At 37.2% G+C, this 20,539-nt stretch overlaps 1 protein-coding gene across 2 annotated transcripts in view; it reads right to left on the reverse strand.

Annotated features, from left to right (window-relative positions):
• Positions 1 to 20,539, reverse strand: part of mapre2 (microtubule-associated protein, RP/EB family, member 2) — a 44,324-nt gene that overhangs the window by 10,502 nt on the left and 13,283 nt on the right. For both annotated transcript variants that reach the window (XM_033993334.3, XM_033993333.3), the window contains one exon: positions 5,441 to 5,568. In XM_033993334.3, the coding sequence (XP_033849225.1) occupies positions 5,441 to 5,561 (121 nt within the window). In that variant the 5' untranslated portion in view covers positions 5,562 to 5,568. The remainder of the gene's footprint in view (positions 1 to 5,440; positions 5,569 to 20,539) is intronic.

The following is a 20,539-nucleotide window of genomic DNA, read 5'->3' on the forward strand; positions in this document are numbered from 1 at the left end:
AACACATACAGTATTAAAATCTCACACAGGGTCACATGTATTGGAGATGGTAATGACAATGTTACAGTAATGTTAATAAGCAAGTTAATTAGCAAATGACATTTGAAATATTATTGATTTATTATTAAAGTCTTAAACGAGACATATGGTGTGGACAAACGCATATTCTTTTCAGGTGTTAATTGAACTTAGTCCTTCAGTTTTTTTTTTTGTTTTTTTTTAATCAATCAAAGTGTTCTCATTTGAATATAAGTTGTGCCTTGCTACTCAACTAATATGACCAACAGCATTTTTAGTTATCGGATCTTCTGATAAAAATCTCATGCACTAAACAGTGGTAACCAGTTTACCACGCAGTAAGCCCGTTACTGCGTTCTTTGTACACCTGCTATATTCACTAACCAGCGGCAAATGACTTTGCACATTAAATGAATCACATGGAAAAAGATACCGGGTGTGAGTCATTTACATACAATTAATAATGGTAATCCATGGAAATGTATTCAAATTCTCTCCCCTAATACACTGAAAGGGAGGGACTTGATATAAAAACCATATTTACTTAAAGGTGCTAACGTTCCTAAGTGTCTCAGCACGTGTTAAGTTTACTGCTTATTGAAACCAGACGGTGTCTGTCTAAATCACAATATATATACAGCAGACCACAAGTAGTGCTGTGTGGGAAACATGATAAACGCGTATATCTGCTTTCAGGTACTGTATTTATTTTATAAACGATTGCCTGTGTTCCACGGAACACTACAAATAAAATGTCAAATATAGGCTACACAGGATGTATTTCGTTGGTGTTGTGGATTAAGGGCAATATTTTAACATGCGGTGTTATAATACTGTACATAATGGTATGATTCTGAACATGCAACTGGCCAAAAGATGACTGCACGTGAACTGTATTACATAATAATTTCCTTTATTCTGTTGCTTTTTCAATGCAAGATGCATTATAGGAATAGACAGTGCTGTATAAAATCCCATGATGTACTGTATTTTTTCCATTATGACGTTGTACTTCTGAAACGGTCAAGAGACAGTTGTGCTCTTTTAACACATGAATTACACTGAATTATTTCGGCCCTGAAAACATTTTTGTCATGGAAAAGACAACAGAGAGTACTGCACACATTGTGACTAGCCTGTGCAGCATGTTGAAAACGCCGGATAAGCTGCTGGAAGGTTAAAGTTTCTTAAAAGAAAAAAAAAGAAATAAACTGCACACTTGAAATCCCTTTAAAAGAAACACATTTATATTTAGCCAACGTTTCGGTACCGGAGCACCTTCAAAATAAAACAGACATTCTCAAAGCAATCATTCCCGGTGTTACACAGAATTCTGTATCCCTGCATGATTCCATGCCTGGATGTGGATTCGCGGAACTCAAACAAGACCAAACTAATTCTGTAGCAAAATAAAACAACACATTTAACACCACTAATTTTCTACAGTACGCTCAGCCTCCTGCATTGCTCAATACACAAAACCCTTCATTAAAAGAAACCTTATAAAACTGTATTTTTCTTTTAAAACACATTTTAAATTTTATTACATATAAATACTGTTCAGAAACATCAAGCGTTCACATATAGCGATCTTGATCTATGCAGGCATCAAATCTAAGGGGATACAGAATTCTATGGGGATACAGAAATCTGTGTAACACCGCCTCCCCTCATCCTACGGAGACCCACTGAAGATGTAGCTGGTGCCGGATGCTGCCTCCTTGGTCGCTGTCATTCTGACAAAGTGAGAGCCGGACTACCTGTCCTTTGGAGTGCCCATGTACTAAAATAAAGGGTGTGTAACACCTGCAGCATTTCGCCTGCTATGATGACTAGCAAATGAATAATTTAGCTTGCCTTATTCGTGCATATTATTATATTGGTGAATAGAGCGGTCATGCCTTCCTTTTTGCACAGTATGGGTTTCTCCTAACACGCAGTATTTCAGGTAATTTACCACCGTTTAGTGCATGAGGTCCCTAATGTTTGTTCTTGATTTTCAAAAATGAAATGTTGCTGATGCATCAATTATTCTTGATATGCGCATGAGATAATCGATTAAGATATTAGGCAGCTGATTGTTCCCACAAGACACCTGATCCCTAGTAAGCTACTGTAGTCTTTGTTCAAGCACCCTGGTCTACCTGCCTGTGAGAAGCCATTTATTTTAAGCACGACCTCTCTTACAAATATAGAGGAACTCTGTGTTGTCAATTGGTATAATGGTGTTTTACACACATCCCCATCCCCATAAGGATCAGTAGACCATTCCTTTACATTCAGTATGCTGCCTAGACCGATTACAAATGGAAATGTCTTCTGGTTTATCTCGACTCAAAGAACATCACATGCCTGAAAACATCATGATCACAGAGATGGAAATCCTATGGACTCCTATTGTATTGTATAGCACCCATTCCAGGTTTTACTTCAATCTTGGTTAGCCACAGTGCACAGGTAACAAGCTCAGATGTGTTCTATTAAATTTAATAGTAAAACCAGGAATGGATCAAACTGCTATGCAATGGGAGTCTTACTTCGATCCCTGTAAACACAATAGCTTATCCAAAGATTCTGTAACAGTCAGATCATTCCAACAGCAAAATTCTAATTTATACAAAGATGGGAACAACATTTTAATTTTAAGGTGGGCCTTTTTTCAAAACATATTATGGAGTCAGTGGTTCATTGGTTTTCAGCACATTTGATTATTGTCTTGTGTACCCATAGAATGAACAAAAGAAAGGCAATGTCTACAAATGCCTGATGACTGGGGGTATACGCTGCAGGATACTCAATAGCAGCCCATTTGGATGACTTACCTCCAGCAGCCAAAGCATGCAGTGAACTTATTAAATGTGGCTGAAAATCTGCGCGTGGCTGTGTGGCGTGCAACTGCGCTAAAGCAAACCTTACCTGTACTAAACCGTGCAATTGCAAGTGTGAAAAATAAACTTTTGCTTGTTGTCAAGGCTGACTTATCTAACTGCATTTTGAGAGAAACCGTGCATACTTAATTTATTTCCCTTGTGGCAGGCATTTTGAAAGATGACATCATAATTAGGGGTCTACTTAAATCGTGGTAAATTTACGTATTTTTCACGGGTAGGTTGCGGCATAAAATTAGGATTTCACTGACATTTCACAGACCTGTTTAAACATTAAATAAACCTAAGTAGACAGTATTTCAGAACACTATAAAGCCTAAAAATAGTGGTACTTACTTCCTTACTGCCACCATTTGTTAAAGGCAAGCATGCAGCATCCCCCTGCAGTTGACTTGCCCATACATTGAGACTGCACATTCTGCATCCACTGAATTGGTTGGAAGTTAAGGCAAAGCTTTGCCAAGTTATACATTACACATTAAGATACGCAAAACAAGTACCTCCATCTGCATGTACAGTTTCTTTGGGAAATATCTTGACACGATCAATCACCAAAATATACTTTGCTTTTTTTGCTTTGTCGTTTTCTACTATTTTACCTCCAATGCCGAAAACTAGATTTTAGCAACCTAAATCAAAACAATACAGCACTGCCTGTGTCCCACCCCCTACTGCACAGTACAGGTCACAGAAAAGCAGTACAGATAGGCTGCACTGATAGGCTGATTAAAACTTTGTTGTCATTTCAATAGTAGAACGTTAACCGCTTTGGAGAATTTTTTTTGTAGATGTTATTTGTGGATGTTTTTTGTTTGTTTTTTGCTTAAGTGCAATGCACACAGGAATCAAAAAGGGCTATTTACTTGTTCGGTATGCATTGGCCCCTAAAAGAGGTGAATTTCACGATGACCCCTCAATTTCACGATTTCCGCGAAATCGCGATTTAGGTAGACCCCTAGTCATAATGGCATCCGTTAATCCATTTTTTTGAAGCATGAGATTTTTCTAATCTCTACACCCATGTCAGTATCTGTACCAAATTTGGCACTTTTGTCCAGCCTGTAACGATTATGTTGAATTTTTGCATTAACACACCTCACTAAAATGCTTAAATGCAGAGAGGTGCTGTATATTAGAACAAAAATAAAAATACACTAAAGGGTTTGTGTTGCAGATGTGCACTAACAAAATGCCCTGAAAACATAACATAGAGAAATATTTTAATGAAGGGCTGTAATTCAGCAAAAAGCTCAATTAAACAAAAAAGGAAGTGAAAAGGTTACCTTACCAAGCTGAAAAGTTTTTTTTTGTGAAATCCAAAAAACCTATGTTACCTTTCACTAGTCAAATTGTAGAGTGCCTAAATAAAGTTGAGTCCCATGAACAGATTTCGTCTGTTGCATCTTCTATCAGCTGCAACTGTTTACCGATAGGAGTTTAGGATGATTTAATCGCGCAGCCATTAGACGATGAGCTGATAATATCTCTTCAACCAAAGAAGCAAGTATGGTAATTTAAGACGTTACCATAATAAAAACAGTAAAGTAGCGTGAGTTTTGTACTAAAGCAGGGGCAGCTGTTGCAGGGAAAATGAAGTCTATTTTTTAAAATGGCCAGAAAGGTGAAAACAGAACGCATAGAAATACTTGGGAGTGTAATTAGGAAGTGGACTGCTGATTAAAGAATTAAAAATGAAATGTACTGCAGTAAGATAAACTGCCATTCACTCAATTTAGCTCTCAGATTGTGCAAATGAAAATATATGACAATGTGCTTGCAGTGGTGTACTTAATATCGAAAACAGCAGAGCGAACACGCTGCAATTCAAATGTGTTTTTACTGAAAAATAAACGGTAACATATAATCATAAGAGCTGTCTGTGTTACATGCTCAGGGCAGCAGTGTGGAGTAGTGGTTTGAGCTCTGGACACTTGATCGGAGGGTCATGGGTTCAATCCCAGGTGGGGGGACACTGCTGCTGTACCCTTGAGCAAGGTACTTTACCTAGATTGCTCCAGTAAAAACCCACCTGTATAAATGGGTAATTGTATATAAAAAATAATGTGATATCTTGTAACAATTGTAAGTCGCCCTGGATAAGAGAGTCTGCTAAGAAATAAATAATAATAATGCTGTCAGATCAGGACTCGACTAATGCTGAGCATGGGAGCTGCAGCATGTGGTTTCCCATATTACAACTGTACACAATTAAAGGTGCGATCACCAATTCCACACACATTTTTAGTCTTGTACTGCAGGGGCCTTGATGCTCCAAAAGTCCATTTTTCTTCTTGTTGATCTTGCTGTGAGCAGTGCTGAAATAAAGCTCCTTCATTGCACTAATGGAGTACTTTGTCAGACACTACAAGCAGACCACTACTTGTCAAGCACATGCTTAAACCATCCAAAATTGCTCCACAATGCACCATTTTAGTCCCTTTTTTACAAAGACCACCTGTTTGGCTGCTGCCAAGCCTCCAGTTACCCACCACTGCTTTTCAGAGTTTGTAAAGGAAGAACAGCTTCTGTCTTACCTGAAGAAAGCTGTTCGACTTTAGTGTAGTTTGAACAGAGTATGTCATTGACCCATGCAATGATGTCATGTCTGCTCATAGTCTCCTGGGTTATTGAGGTAGAGTACACGTTGACCGCCATTCCCCAGCTGAAAGATAAAACATAAAATGAATATTGAGATGTTGTTGTATTTGCAGTTACACAGTGGTTTGGCATGCTGGTTAAACACACTCCCGCACAGCAGTGCAGTGACGCCCCTTCTTGCTGCAGTCCTCCGTTCACGTTATTGAACAACTGGACTTAGCTTCCATTCACAGAACCTCATTTGTGCAAATCATAAAGTATACACTGAAGCACTTATCTTGCTTTTTAAAGTGTTCCAGAAGAGGAACATGAATAATCTCTCAGTTTGTATTCTGTTTATAGTTCTTGTGTTATTCTTGCAGTGATGAGCCTTACAGAATGGTTCATTGTCAGTTTTACCTCAGTATAGGACAGTAATGTTGCTGCCCCAGTGCCTCCTGCACACTTTGCAAATATAAACTATGCCTGTGGAAATTTTAAGGCATGTGAAACCGGTAATCTGTTCAGGTGCTACTGCGACATTACAGTACCTCATAATTAGGGCTTCTGATTTTCGGTTTTAACCGATAAAACACCCCCGATGCAAAAAAAAAATGAAATCGTTGGATAGCCAATAAACACCGGAAAAACTGTGGAAATGGTTAATCAATTAACATCGACTTTACCCTTTTCCCATTAAAAAAAACAAAACAACTACTACAAAAAAAATAATAAATACATTTCCCAGTGCTGCTGGGCAATGTCCCTCCTTCCTGACTTGCATCTATCATTGATTCGTTCTAAATACTTTAAATACATTCCTACATTTCTATTGGAGACTCCGCCTGCGAGATTTAAAACAAGACTACAATTAGGAATGGAGGCTTGTTAGCAGGATTTAAAGCTGTATTACAGTTAAGATATGGAGGATTTAAAACAAAATTGTGAAGAAATGAACAAAAACTGGATCAATCAACTGTTTGTTTCTTTTTTAAAACTTGAACTACTCTAATCAGTGCGTCAATAAGGGAAGAACACTTTATCTAGGATCACTTTCTCTTTTACTGTAAATCATCTTGCCGTTGTAGCACAAACAGCTGCTGAGGAGATCTTATTAAATTACATTTTATAAATTTAAGACACAGTACAGACCTAATGTCAAACACATCCCACATTCACATGTACAATAATATTGCAAAGCAACAGTCAATCTCTCTGAAGTACCACATGGTGGTAAACATTTCAAACATTACAGAGCATTTAGTATGTTACTGGTTACTGAATTTGCAGGAGATCCAGACTGGGGCTAAAATGGCTGCAAATGTGAAAAAGAAATCATTTGTAGATGGTAGATGCATTGGCGTCTGTAAATCAAAAAAGCTGCCTCTCCCTTAAAACCATGTGTCAATATTTATGAACGCGCTACGATGTCGGTCTGTAAGGGGGAAACATGCATTTAATAAACTGAAGTGCGAGTAGGACAGTAACAAATACACCAATAATAATAATAACAATTTAATCGAATACAAATGCTTGTAAGCGCAGATAGGTGCTGTATGAACACCAGCATAATACGGTAACCCTAGTCTCATGCAGCAGTTGTGACGGTGACCAGACGTGTTTGAGTGTTGTGTAAACATTTAGTAATTTAAACTTGTTTTTACTGAAATAAACAGTAACATGTAATCATAAGAGCCGTCTGTGTTGCATGCTGTCAGATAAGGACTTCACTGACACTGAGCACTGGAGCTGCTGCACTGCAGCATGCTGTTTCTCATGTTAAAACTGTACACTGTTAGAGATGCCGTCACACATTCCAGACACAACACTTGCAAAATATTTTAAATATAAACATGCTGTTCATTGCAGTCATCAGCTGCATAGATTAACCATTCAGCAGAATGTGGCAACAAACAAGTGAGTACAGACATTAAATTATTGTTTTAGTATCACTTTCGTGTCTTAACAAGTTGTTGTATTGTAAGCAGTTTTATATGATAGCAACCAACTTGCTCCTGAAGTGGCACCAGCTATTGGATTTGACCGAGGAGCCATTGGCTCTTAAGGCAACAACTGTGTCCTGGAGCCCCAATTTGTAATTTTGTTTTAAAGAAATGTATTTTAAAGAATAAACAGGAAATAAAAGTAAAACGGGTCATGAAGCTGATTTGACCAAAAGTGCATTACCAGTGTTATTGCAAACACTTGCACAAGCAAATGAGACAATTGTGTGATTTTTATGTTTCGTGCTGTATTTACTGTATTGTGATACGTATCGTATCGTGACACGTATCGTTGACACTGCCAATGCCCAGCCCTACCCTTTACTTGAATTGATAAAACCCATATCATGTAGAGAATGTACGACCGACACAATTTACTCAGATTATGACAGACACATCATAAAACATTATAATTAACACTACCCTGATGATGTTTTGTGTCATAGTTGCCATGGACAAAATACATATCAACAGTCATCATCGGGGAAACCTGTTACAGCTTGAAATGCAAATTATATCCTGTTTCCCAGAGTCCTTATATTGTAATCAAAAGCAGTCAAGCAGGCTGAAATGTATAATTTTAGCACGAGACCAAGCCTAGTTCAATGAGCCATGCAGTGATTAATGACAAACATGCAATGCCTTGCTGAAGTCTTATCAGCGAATATGTGCCACACATTATCTTGGTCTAAAATACATAAACACCAAAACTAAGACAAATAATAAAATCGAGTACCGGTAACTGAAAGATCAAATCAGTATGACTCTCCGACTCTCAGCTATTCCATCCTTGCTGCTTGCACCAGGCTTTGTAGACTCCAGATTATGTTGTGGAGGTAGAGATCACTGCAGGCCCTTTGTTCCATCTTTGTGTTTTACCCTTGGAAAACATTCCATACCATGTACAGTACAAATCATTCTGGGCTCACTGTTTAGTTATGCAGTAATTTGGGTCTCTATGCACAGGAGGATACTGGAAACCATTTTTACATTTTTTTTTTTACTGTGACTTGGAAACCCTCTTGCACAACCATATGGTTTCTATAAACATGCACTGAATAGAAAGCCCCCATTTCCCACTGAACAAGAAGGATATGCAAGAAACCTTTACATAAAGGGGATTATGACATTGTGCTTCAATATGGTCTTTATTGTGCTAGTCAGGTTTCAGGGCCTGAATGCAGGAGGCAATAACCCATTAGTTAGCATGTCTATAGTAAATGAACAACTAAGTGGCTTGCTGCAGGGTTCTGTCTCGCCAAGGTAAGTGCTAAATTGAAAATATATCAATCAATGCATTGAACCCATAACATAATTAGAAATAGCAACAATGATGAATGCAACGCACACCTTCATAGCAGCAGCCACGAATGGAAGGCATGCAGATCTAAGAGTTTAAAGAATATCACTGCTGGCTCCTGCAGGACACCAGACACTTAATGCAAGCCCTGCCGAAGGTCCTTATTCAGTCCTTGGGAGAATAGAGCCTGTGTTTTCTGAAACAGACTCTTCATTCATGACTTGTGAGAGTCCCTCTTATTCATCTGTCTTTAAGGGATTTATTTATAACTTGTCTTGAATTCACATTTTGCTGCTCCTATTTTAAAAATCATTGTCTCAAATCCTTCTTAATGGACCTGCCAAGGCTGGGCACTGCTCTAGCTAGTAGCACAGCTGTGCTCCTATAGAGCAGCAATGACCTCATACAACATTTAGGCCTGTACCCTGCTTCCACTGCCAAGTGGGCTGTGACGGCTCCAGACGTTACATTCCCACTGAAGGTTTTGCAGGCTGTACCAGACCGTCATATTTTGGCCTTGCAAGATATGTGAATCTGTCCCCAAGCCGATCAAGGCTGTTGTTTTAGGGGGCAGTGCAAATCGGGGTCTGCAGTGCTGTCTACTATTAATTATGTCAAATAAACAAAAAAGAAAAAAAAAAAAAAACACAGGACTCCCAAAAGACTGTTATTATTATTGCTTTTCAAATAGCCATACAGTTGCAATTGTTTAAAGAATACCCATAAAATAGACCAGATAGTATGTAGTACCAATACAGAATACTATACAAATCAATTGTGCATAGTAATAATAAAACCTGTACTGTACCTGGTAAAGTAATACATGATTATGCTAAACTGTTTGTCAGAATGTAGGCCTACTACACAGATCTTCGTTCCAAGTGCTCTACCGTGCACATTCCTGGGCCATGGTATTGCAGTGGAAATCACACTCAGCCTGTTGGTGCAGTGGATACAAGGTATTATTTATTTATTTATTTATTTATTTTTGACAGGCACCTTTATCCAAGGTTACCCTTCTGCAGGGTTTTCAAAATAAGCCGGCGACAAGCACGATCCACCGTCGAAAACGATATTTGCAGCAGCTACTTTTATTTTAAAATATTACAATTATTTTCGGGTATTATTGTACCCCCCCCCCCCCCCCCCCCCCAAAAAAAAAGCGTATTCCTTTTGTTATGAGATATTGGAAGAGTTGTGTCCTGTACACAGGCTGTCTCCTTTCAGAATAAAAGGCATGCTGGGATATCAGCTGATCCCTTGTCAGCTGACAGCAGAAGACAAAAGGGAGAGGGAGATCTGTCTGTAGAGAGTTTGGAGAGTCAGCACGCCAAACTTTAAATAATAATCAAATAGATGGGTTGCCTTGGATAAAGGCAGCAGCTAAATAAATATGTCAAATTACCCATTATAGTATGCAACAAGAGAGTATCAAAAGTTAATAAATGAAATAGAAAGAATAATCTGTGAAAGATAATATTTAAACTGCTATATGGATGTTACTGCATTCTTATAGTTCAGCACTCAACTTCTTTAAAAAGGCAGACTTTGCTTCTGCCAAAATTATTATACTAATTTAGCAGATCAATATTTTTACTCTGTTTTAAAATCGGTCTTTCAAAAATCTCACATTTTGCTAGTTTTACTAGGTTTCTAGTACAAATGAACACTGAACAATTTTATAAAAGTAAGCTTTTCTTAAGAAAAAGTGGAATTATGATTGCTTGTCTTCTCACTAGGCAAGACTATAAACTGCATTTCAGGCTATTCAATGTGATAAAATATTTTTCTATATGAATAAATTCAACATGCATTCAATCTATATCTCTCTGTTTTTTTTTTTTTTTTTTTAAAGGTGTTTCTAAGACATATGGATGGTTTGCGAGCAGAGTGGCATGTCTGTGCAAAATTAAAAGGACAGAAGTACCCTGTAGGTGATGTAGTATTGATAAAACTAATATTTTGACTGCAAAGTAGGTTTAGCAGACACTCCTGGCTAACAAAACTACTTAATTAAACAGGGTCAGTGTTTAGGTCAGGACAACACCACAAAAACAATAAATCATTCCTCCTGTCTCTATCCTAAAAACTGGCTCACTTCACACACAGAGAAGAGAGCAGACCACTACCCTCGTGGGGGGGCGAGGGGCTCTAGAAGATGACATGGCCGCACCCAACAACACACACACACAAACACAAAGCACACACACACACAACACTACCGAAACTAGCGGTATGGTCCCTCTACAGAACAACGCAGATAACGTGAAGGCACAGGACCAGACAGAACAAGACAAACAAACGAGACAAAACAAAAGTCTTGCTGACCAGAACTGTGACCGGGTCACTACAATATATTGAACTTACATTCATGAAGAAATATTATTTACATTTCTTCAAGTACTCGAGTAACAAATTAGTGCTCAAGTAATTATAATTATTTAGAGTACTCGAGTACTCTAACCCACCCCTACTAGTCACTTGGCATAACCCCATGAGCAAGCAAAGCCACAAAGAGACTTTATATCTGCTACCGTCATCAGCTGGATTATCCCTACTGTATGTAGTCAACCATTCCAATTACAGTGAGGTTACACATTATTAAGAGGCTGTTTCTAAGGTGAATACATATTTTAGGGCAGGACTAACATTGGGCTAATGCAATCACCCTGGATTGAATCAAACACATACTTGTGTTTAATCAGGATTACCCTAAAAATAGGGGCTTGATGCAATACAAGTGCATTCCCTTGATGTACAATGTTGTAATAAAAATCCAGGGGTGACTGGGTGTAAACTGATTAAAAAATAAACAACAAAAAATTGAGGACATCAGATGTTTTCTTCTTTTCAGAAGTGGTCAGTCTTATGATCAACAGTGTGTCGTGAAGTTTAAAAAGCTTTGTATCACAAACAGCCTCATGCCAAGTCTGCACTGGTTAAGATTTGCAACTAAATCTACTGTATCAGTTATAACTTTCAGATTACAGATTCAATTTCAAAATAAACATCACAGACTGAGAAAGAGGCAGTACATATAAATAGTTTTTGAATTTGAAATAAGAATGAACAAAGAAAAATGTGCCCAATCAGTATTATGAAATTACCAAAAACTAGAAAAATGTTGCTGTACTGTATGAACTGTATCGGGCTGCATATTCATACAGTACATGTGTAACAAGTATTTTAATGTTTGTTCAGTTGCAAAAAGTTATCAAAGCCATTAAACATAACACTGTATTAAAATAAAAACTATCCCAGAATAGGTTGTAAAGGCCTTAACTTTACCCTAGTGAATTAACTACAATACAAACAGTGATTACATTAAAGTTGGGCCAGTGTTGGAAAACTTGAGCCATTTTGGAGTGACGTACTAGAGATCACTATTAGGCAGCTTGTCTGGATTCTGGCACGAGTTAACAGCCACAGTAAATAAGGGGCCAAGAAAGTGTGCAAATCTTCAGTTTGTTTTTTTTCATATAGAAATTCCACACAGTTATTTTTTCACATGCTATTTTAGAAACTGGCAAATTCTGGCAAGGTGGTGTTAAGTCGGTGCAAGGAAAAACATATTTTATTTTGATACATAATTTTAATTATGTATTGTTTTTTTGCCTTCAAATATATGTTAATAAACGTTCGTTAAAATATTCAGATATTTGTCCCAGGCCTAAAGGGTGTGTATTTGCCAGTTTTGTAAAACCAGTTACAAAAAAGACAGAATTGATCAGTGCCACATCAGTCCACAGAATTGAAAAGCAGAAAACATAAAACAAAAAAATGTTTCTTAAAAACATATCATTAAAATCCCACACCACAAGAGTCCAAATGCTAACAGAAAAACATGTACCAGTAATATTTCTCAGCACTTTGTCAATGCCTCTAAGAAAAATCTAAATTAGGCAGGAGAGGGGAGCCTTGCAGCTCAGAATTACAAGGCTGGGTCACAGACAGGTTGCCACCATTCCAACCCACAGTGCTCTAATTTTGTCTGCTGCTTGCTTCCTGTTTGGAAAAGATACAAAATAACTACTGGTGAAAAAAAAAAAAAGAAACTTCAGTTCTGAGCCATGTCATAAAGTACCAGTTCCTTACAACAGATTTTTGTGCGCATTTATTATCATCTGCCTTATTTTTTGTTTGTTTTCTTAAATATTTGCTTTACTAAAAAAAGGTATTTTTACTTAGTAAGACATGATTTCTGGTTGTTTATCACCACCCATTAGACTCTTGTCCTGAGAGAAGCAAACCCTGCTGTTTCATACCATTCTGGAACAGATTGTTCCGGAAGGATTCAGGAAAGCAAGTGTAAATGCTCCTAGCGACAGGCTTTTCAACGATCTACAAGATAACCACAGTTACATCTTCTACCCAGCTGTTCTTTCAAGGGGGGAGTTTGGTTTGTGAGGCTACCCAGCTTAGTGTCTATTGGCTATGGTTCACAGCTGGGCACGGTATTTGAAAAGCCTAGAAAATAGAAATACTTGATCCTAAAGACTCCAGCTATGAATTTTACTTCTTCCCTATTTCATACACGCTCTGACAATTGTGTGCCGCCCCCTGGGAACTCCCGTCCTCGGCCGGCAGTGGAATAGCCTGGACTCGAACCAGCAACGTGCAGGCTATAGGGCGCATCCAGCACTCCAAACGGAGTGCCTTTACTGGAAATTATTTCTGAGTCAACTTTGTGGTCAAGCGTGTACTTGTTGGGATGTTTAAAAACAAAAAAACTGAAGTTTACTGCTTAGAAGCATTTCAGATAAACTATCCCTGGCATAAAATTGAATGATTTTTTTCTTTCGATTTTAGTGTTGCTAACCTAGTTTGCCATTTTTACGTATTTTTTACAATTTAAACGCTATATTAATTTATTTTTTACTAGATTTGAACAGAAGCGATTTTAGTTATTTATTGGACATGCACGATCCATCGATTTGTGAAACTATTAAAACATGAAGACTGATACATGTTTATAATGATAGAAATGAAATGCTTATACAGTATACGAGATTCTGTACAATATTTTATTATTATTTTAAAATAAAATACAGACTGTGAATCTCATGGCAATGTGTTTATGTATTCATTAATGGATGTATTTATTTTTCAGTTATAGTGCAGGGAAAGAATGTTGCCCTCCAGAAAAAAAAAAAAAAAAAAAGCCATCAGGGTATGAAACCAGGATCCCCCTGCTGCAGCAGTGTTCCAGATAGCCATCATGGGACAAGCACCAATTGGAGCTGGCAAAATCCATAAAAATAAAATGTGGATAAATATAATTCAAACATAACATCCAAGGCCAGAAACCTGGGATTTACAATTGGCTCCGATTTATGTTTCGAGGTTCATATTCGTAATGTCACTAAATTGTCCTTTTATTATTTACGTAATATTGCTAAGATTTGGTCTTTTCTATCATTGCCTGACACTGAGAACCTAATTCATGCATTTGTTTAATCTAGACTGGATTACAGCAATGCTGTTACCTGTGCTACCAAATCATGCCCTTATTGCGTTTGCAACTTGTTCAAAATGCAGCTGCCAGGGTGCTAAGTAGAACAAAGAAAAGACAGCACATAACTCCAGTACTGGCTGCACTTCATTGTCTTCCAATACGTTTTAGAATTGATTTTAAGATTTTGCTGTTGATTCATAAGGCGCTCCATGGTCTGGCTCCTGATTATCTAAAAGAGCTCCAGTTCCCACATGCACACCTATCTGTGCTCTAAGGTCAGCCGATTCTGGCCTTCTTGCTGACTAAGACAAAGAGAAAGGAAGAAAGAGCTTTCAGCTATAATGTCACTTAATGTTTTTAAATCAAGGTTAAAAACGCATTTTATTAGCTTTTAAATCCTGATTTTATGTATCAATCTATTAATACTGTCATTTTACTTACTCTTCTCTTTTTATTAATTGTATGTTTTTCTTTCATTATATTTGTTGCTTTTAATTAAGAGTTGTTGCTTAATAACTTATTTTACTCCTCTCTATCAATCTTACCAATTTTTCTGTACTCTGTTCAATTATACTGTATTTTTGTTGTTGATTTTATTGTATTTGTATTGTAAAGCGCTTTGGGACACTGAAAGGTGCTACATAAATAAATACACTTTAAACTTTAAAATAAACTAAGATGTCAGATGAGGAAAATAGCTGTACAATGTTGTACACTGTTTTAAAAAAAAAAAGTATATCAATCAATCTATTTTATATAGCACCTTCCATAGTGGACCACCATCACAAAGCGCTTTATAAGATAGTGAGGAACAATGCATAATACATTAAATACAGTGAAATACAGGGCATAGTACATTAAATACAAACAGTAAAAAAACTATGCAAATACATTAAATACAGGCATAATACATTAAATACAAGGCTAGGATGTGAATTCTAAACATTGTGGATGCGTGTGTCATACAGAATCATACAAATAAGATGGAATGAAAAACCTGAAATAGCAATTTAGACAACAGCTAATACCAGGCTTAAATAGCATTAAAAGCAAGAGAGAACAAGTGGGTCTTGAGAGTTGATTTGAAGCGAGCGATTGTGGGAGCTACATGCACTAGAATAGAAATAAAAGAAAAAACATATTTTGATGGAGCCTACTGTAAATACTGCATGCATTTTGGTAGAAAAACAGTAAAGAAAAATAAAAAAAAGAGAGAAACTTGACAGGTTATACACAAGTCCTTTAAAAATCTGTGGTTCAGCAGTTACAAAGCTGAAAGAACGTCAAGAAAAATCAGAATGCCACAAAGCAGCAGTACCAGTCAAGCTCTAAGACCCCTGTTAATCACTAATTGATTGATTGTGTTCACTGTTAAATGAAACCAAAATCCTACACGTTATATTCTACTTTTTTGTGTGTGTTTTAAGCGACAGGGGAGGGGGCAAGTAGATTTTTAAGAAGAACAAGTAGACTTTTCTAGCATTTTGTTCTTTGGACAAGAAGTCTTTTTCAGAAATTGCACATCCCTGCTTACATACCATGCAGAAAAAAGCCAAAGATAAGCCCTTGATTAACACATGTAGGTGCACATTATATACATTGGAAAATAGACAATTGGAGCAAATAATACTACTCACAAAATCACTGCCTTAAATTTTACAGCTGTAAATCTATATTTAACAGATTACACGTTTAAACCTGCGTAAAATGGTCAATTACCATTTAATTATCAGACAAAACTTAAATGAAAAAGACATTTTACATTTCAAATTTTACTATACTATAAAATGATTAAGCTTTTTGAGGAAAAAAAAAGTCAAATACTATAGAGTTTAGGCTTTTTATTTTACTTTACTGGTTAACAGTGTAGCAGAATGTCCAAAATCTTCAAGGCACAGAAACCAAACCTTCCAGAATTTCCAAACCTTCTGGAACCAACTAATTGGTTATAATTAACAAAAAGACACAAGTTAGGGGCAAGGCTTAATATTTCTATTTCAGTTTGAATCTGATCAATTTGAGTAGCTGTGTAAAATAGCTGTAGTAAGAAGGAGGTTTCTGGCGGCAGAGAAAATAATGTGCAAGCTGTAAGAAATAACACTGTAGCTTTAACTGCAGCTTTAATTAACTAGCTTCCTGCATACTATCAAAATTGCCAAAAAAGCAGAGATACTAGTAGTGTAGCAATGCCTAAAGCAGGGATTCCCAAACTTATTATTATTATTATTATTTTTTTGCCTGAGGCCCACCTGTGCAGCTGCATTTGGCACTGTGGCCTACTATTCGCACTTAAGAAAAATTACAAATTAAAAGAACAAAAAAACGTAAACCTGTAACACTGTAAATAAATCATCTAAATTGTTCTTTGTTCATTTTTTTTTATAGAAAATACATAGAACGCTGTTGCTCCCATGGCCCACTCTGGACACAGTTTGGGAACCCTTGATTTAAAGTATTGTATAAAGACGACTAGAGTTGAACAATGCACATACTTTTATTCAGGCCTGGGAGCCTGCAACAAGAGCCGGACTACTTCAACTTGTTGTCTCAACACATTATCCCTCGAAATACTTCCTTGTTGTATACTATACTGTACATTTATTGTAAGCCCTGTATTATTAATGCACCCATTAAGTGGTATGGATGCAAAAGCCCATTAATGTAGAAACGAAAAATTTTCTTTGTAAGACGTTTTGATTCAAAAGTATAATTGATTAGTTCCTCTGGGATTATGCACCATGTATCGCACTCTCCCCGCCTCCCTCTCCCGGTAAAATAATCATGTATAATTCAGCCAAAGCTGGCTCTCCTGAGACTCTGTGTAGCAACAACATACCAAACTAGCTACAGCTACAGAGAATACACTGCATATCAGCTAAGAAGGGGAGCGGTCACAGGATTTATTCCCACCAAAGTCAGCTGGCACAGAAAAGTGCATTGGTAATTGGCGAGGAAAAAAAGATTTATAAAATGGAAAGAGCGGGAAGTGGTGGAGTACACAATATACTGTATCGTATATCCTGTACATGTGGTTCTTTTACATCTTTAGAAAACATGTGTACCATAAAGCTTTTCAAGAAGATTTACTCACCAAAATAATCTTTTCCATCAGAAGGTTTTTTTTTGCAGTAAAGGCAATCAATAAAAGATGTTGCTTGTATGTGAAGCACGCCTAATGCACTTACTGTAAGTACAGAGTAGTTTGCTGGCATGCATGGAATAGGCCACATCAAAGAATGAAACCCAGTTACTTAACACTAACAGCAAAATTACTGTACTGCAGCAGTACAGTAAGGAAAAACTTACAAAAACTTAAAACAGTTTTGACCTTTGGGAAATCTGGGATGTATTGCATGGGGGTTGTTCCTAGTTTTACCTCCTTAAAACAAGTGTACATCAGTTCATATTCCTTGCAACAGAGTACTTACATACAGCATTCCCCCTCAGAAACATTCCTTTATTGTTTCCGTTTGAAATTTCACAATGATGTTCTTTATAAACCAACAGAACTGCAGGGCAAAACCAAACGATGGAAATGACTTAAGATCTCATCTACACAGGAAAAAAAACAAAACAAAGGAACCATCTCTTTCTGCTCTCAACAGTCACCAACTTCTGTTGCTTTATCAAACAACTGAGTTTTTCTCTACAGACATAACGGAATTAGATCAATTCAGTTGCAAATGAAGTAGATTATTATCTGATATGACAAAGTGATCTGCTACGATTTGAGCTAAACCTACTTGACTTACTGAACAAATCACTGGTGGGGACTAAGAGTTCAAATTTCTAATTTAAATCTAACACATTGAATGTGGTTGACTATTCAGCTCTTAAATTGTTAAATTCAAAATCCAGGAGTGAGATCATCTCGAACATTGATCACAATAACCCACTGTTTTGCACGCATGATGACAGTTGATATTTTGTCCTTTGCCACAGAATGAAAACACAGTCTTAAGCAGACCTAAATTGCACACTATCCAAAAAAATAAATAAACCAACAAGTTAATAAACTTCATATAAAATTATTAAGTCATTGAAAAGAATCATGGCACTAGAACACTACTGCTAGTACTGGAAATGCTGATATTACTTTGGATACATTTCAAACAAACTGCTAGGTAGAATATTATCCTGCCTCGATGTTGAGTTCAAGTGTTGTACAAGCAATTATTAACTTAGTAATAAAACAGAGGTGCTAAGCTAGTCTTTAGATAAGCCACACAAGAAGAGAGATTTAGCAATGACGTTTAAAACAGCAGCTGTTGTATGCACGTGCATTGCTGACAAATTACAGGAATGCCAGGTTATTGCTAAGTGGGTGTGTTACTGTGATCCAGTACACTGCGAAATCGGAACTCAGGTTTCTTGAACACTAGCTGCTGCCCAAATGTGACCCATAATGTAGGTCTTAGCATTTCTATTATGAATAACAAACTATTGTTTTTATTATAGAAATACTTCTACAAAACTTGTAAACTGAATCTCAAAGGCAGCATTATACTTACTAAATAAATAGCCCTAAAAACACAAAATAGGTCCAAATAACATAATTAACCCTCTGGATATATTGTAGTACAATGGTCATCAGCTTGGATGTCTATCCTGCATTACCTGTCACATGTGTCTCTTAAACCTTGTCTGTCCTTCTAACAAATATTACAAGAATAGAATTGAATGCATTTTCTGATTTAAATGCAGCATGTCAGACACTTCCAGAAGCCAGCTTAGTTCTATATTAAACAGTGTGTTTTTTATGATATTGTTTAGTTGTAAAGTTTATGGTTGTTGTTTTGTTTTGTTTTTTTTATCCCAGACTTTTAATCACATCAGTTTTTCTCTTTTACTGATATTTACTTAATTGCTCAAGAGATAGGGGTCAACTAACATTAAATTAAGAAAACATTAGAAAGGTCACAACTAGCCCCAGAAGCAGCAGAACATTACATCCACATTTGTATAAAAGTGTGGTGTATTATGTGTGGAGATTACAACTGCCAACCATTTATTTTATAATTATACTTTACCAATTACTTTATAATTTAGCAAACTATACTGCATGTCCCTGAAAAAGGTGTCAGTGGAATGATCTACTTAAGAATATTTTTGTTACCTAATTCACAATCCCTACATGGTGGGCTTATATTTAGGGGCTGCAAGATTACCTTTGGAGTTTCAGGCTGTTGCATTGAAATTGAGAATCAGTCCTATTCTATGGTTGGCTAAACCATTTATTTTTAGAAATAAAGTCTGATGACACTATGTAACACAATTTTTGTTCCTGGGTAGTAAGTGTTATTTCCTAATTGCTTATGCCTCAAAAGTATAGAAAATGGCTATTATTCCCCACAAACTGCTTTTTGTGACCAGGACAGTGATATTTTGAAATTTACCTATTTCCAATGAGAAAACGGGCGAATTTGTGTCTTTTCGTTCACATAAAGTCAGAAAAAAACAACATATGAATCCAAATTAACATTTATACATTTTACAAGTATTTATACTAAAGTAATACAAAAATGACTACAAAAGATTTAGAAGTGAGTAGTTTTTCGAGATTTACAATTATACTGTAAATCACTTTCACGAATCAGCCCCCTAATGTAGTCTCCCATCATGTTCTCGTTATACTGTCCTTGGTAGCGGCGTTCAAAGTCCAGTATATCCTGGTGGAAGCGCTCGCCTTGCTCCTCCGAGTACGCTCCCATGTTCTCCTTGAATTTATCAAGATGAGCATCAAGGATATGGACTTTGAGGGACATCCTACAGCCCATTGTGCCGTAGTTCTTCACCAGAGTCTCAACCAGCTCCACATAGTTTTTGGCCTTGTGATTGCCCAGGAAGCCCCGAACCACTGCGACAAAGCTCTTCCAAGCTGCTTTCTCCTTACTAGTGAGCTTCTTGGGGAATTCACTGCACTCCAGGATCTTCTTGATCTGTGGTCCTACGAAGACACCGGCTTTGACCTTTGCCTCAGACAGCTTAGGGAAGAAGTCTTGAAGGTACTTGAAGGCTGCCGACTCCTTATCTAGAGCTCTGACAAATTGTTTCAGAAGGCCCAATTTGATGTGCAGTGGTGGCATCAGCACCTTCCGGGGGTCCACCAGTGGCTCCCACTTGACGCTGTTCCTCCCCACAGAGAACTCGGTCCGCTGTGGCCAGTCCCGCCTGTGGTAGTGCGCCTTGGTGTCCCTGCTGTCCCAAAGGCAAAGATAGCAGGGAAACTTGGTAAAACCGCCTTGGAGACCCATCAGGAATGCCACCATTTTGAAGTCTCCTATGACCTTGATGCCAT

Source organism: Acipenser ruthenus, chromosome 3 (genome assembly GCF_902713425.1).
Source record: "Acipenser ruthenus chromosome 3, fAciRut3.2 maternal haplotype, whole genome shotgun sequence".
NCBI classification, from domain to species: domain Eukaryota; kingdom Metazoa; phylum Chordata; class Actinopteri; order Acipenseriformes; family Acipenseridae; genus Acipenser; species Acipenser ruthenus.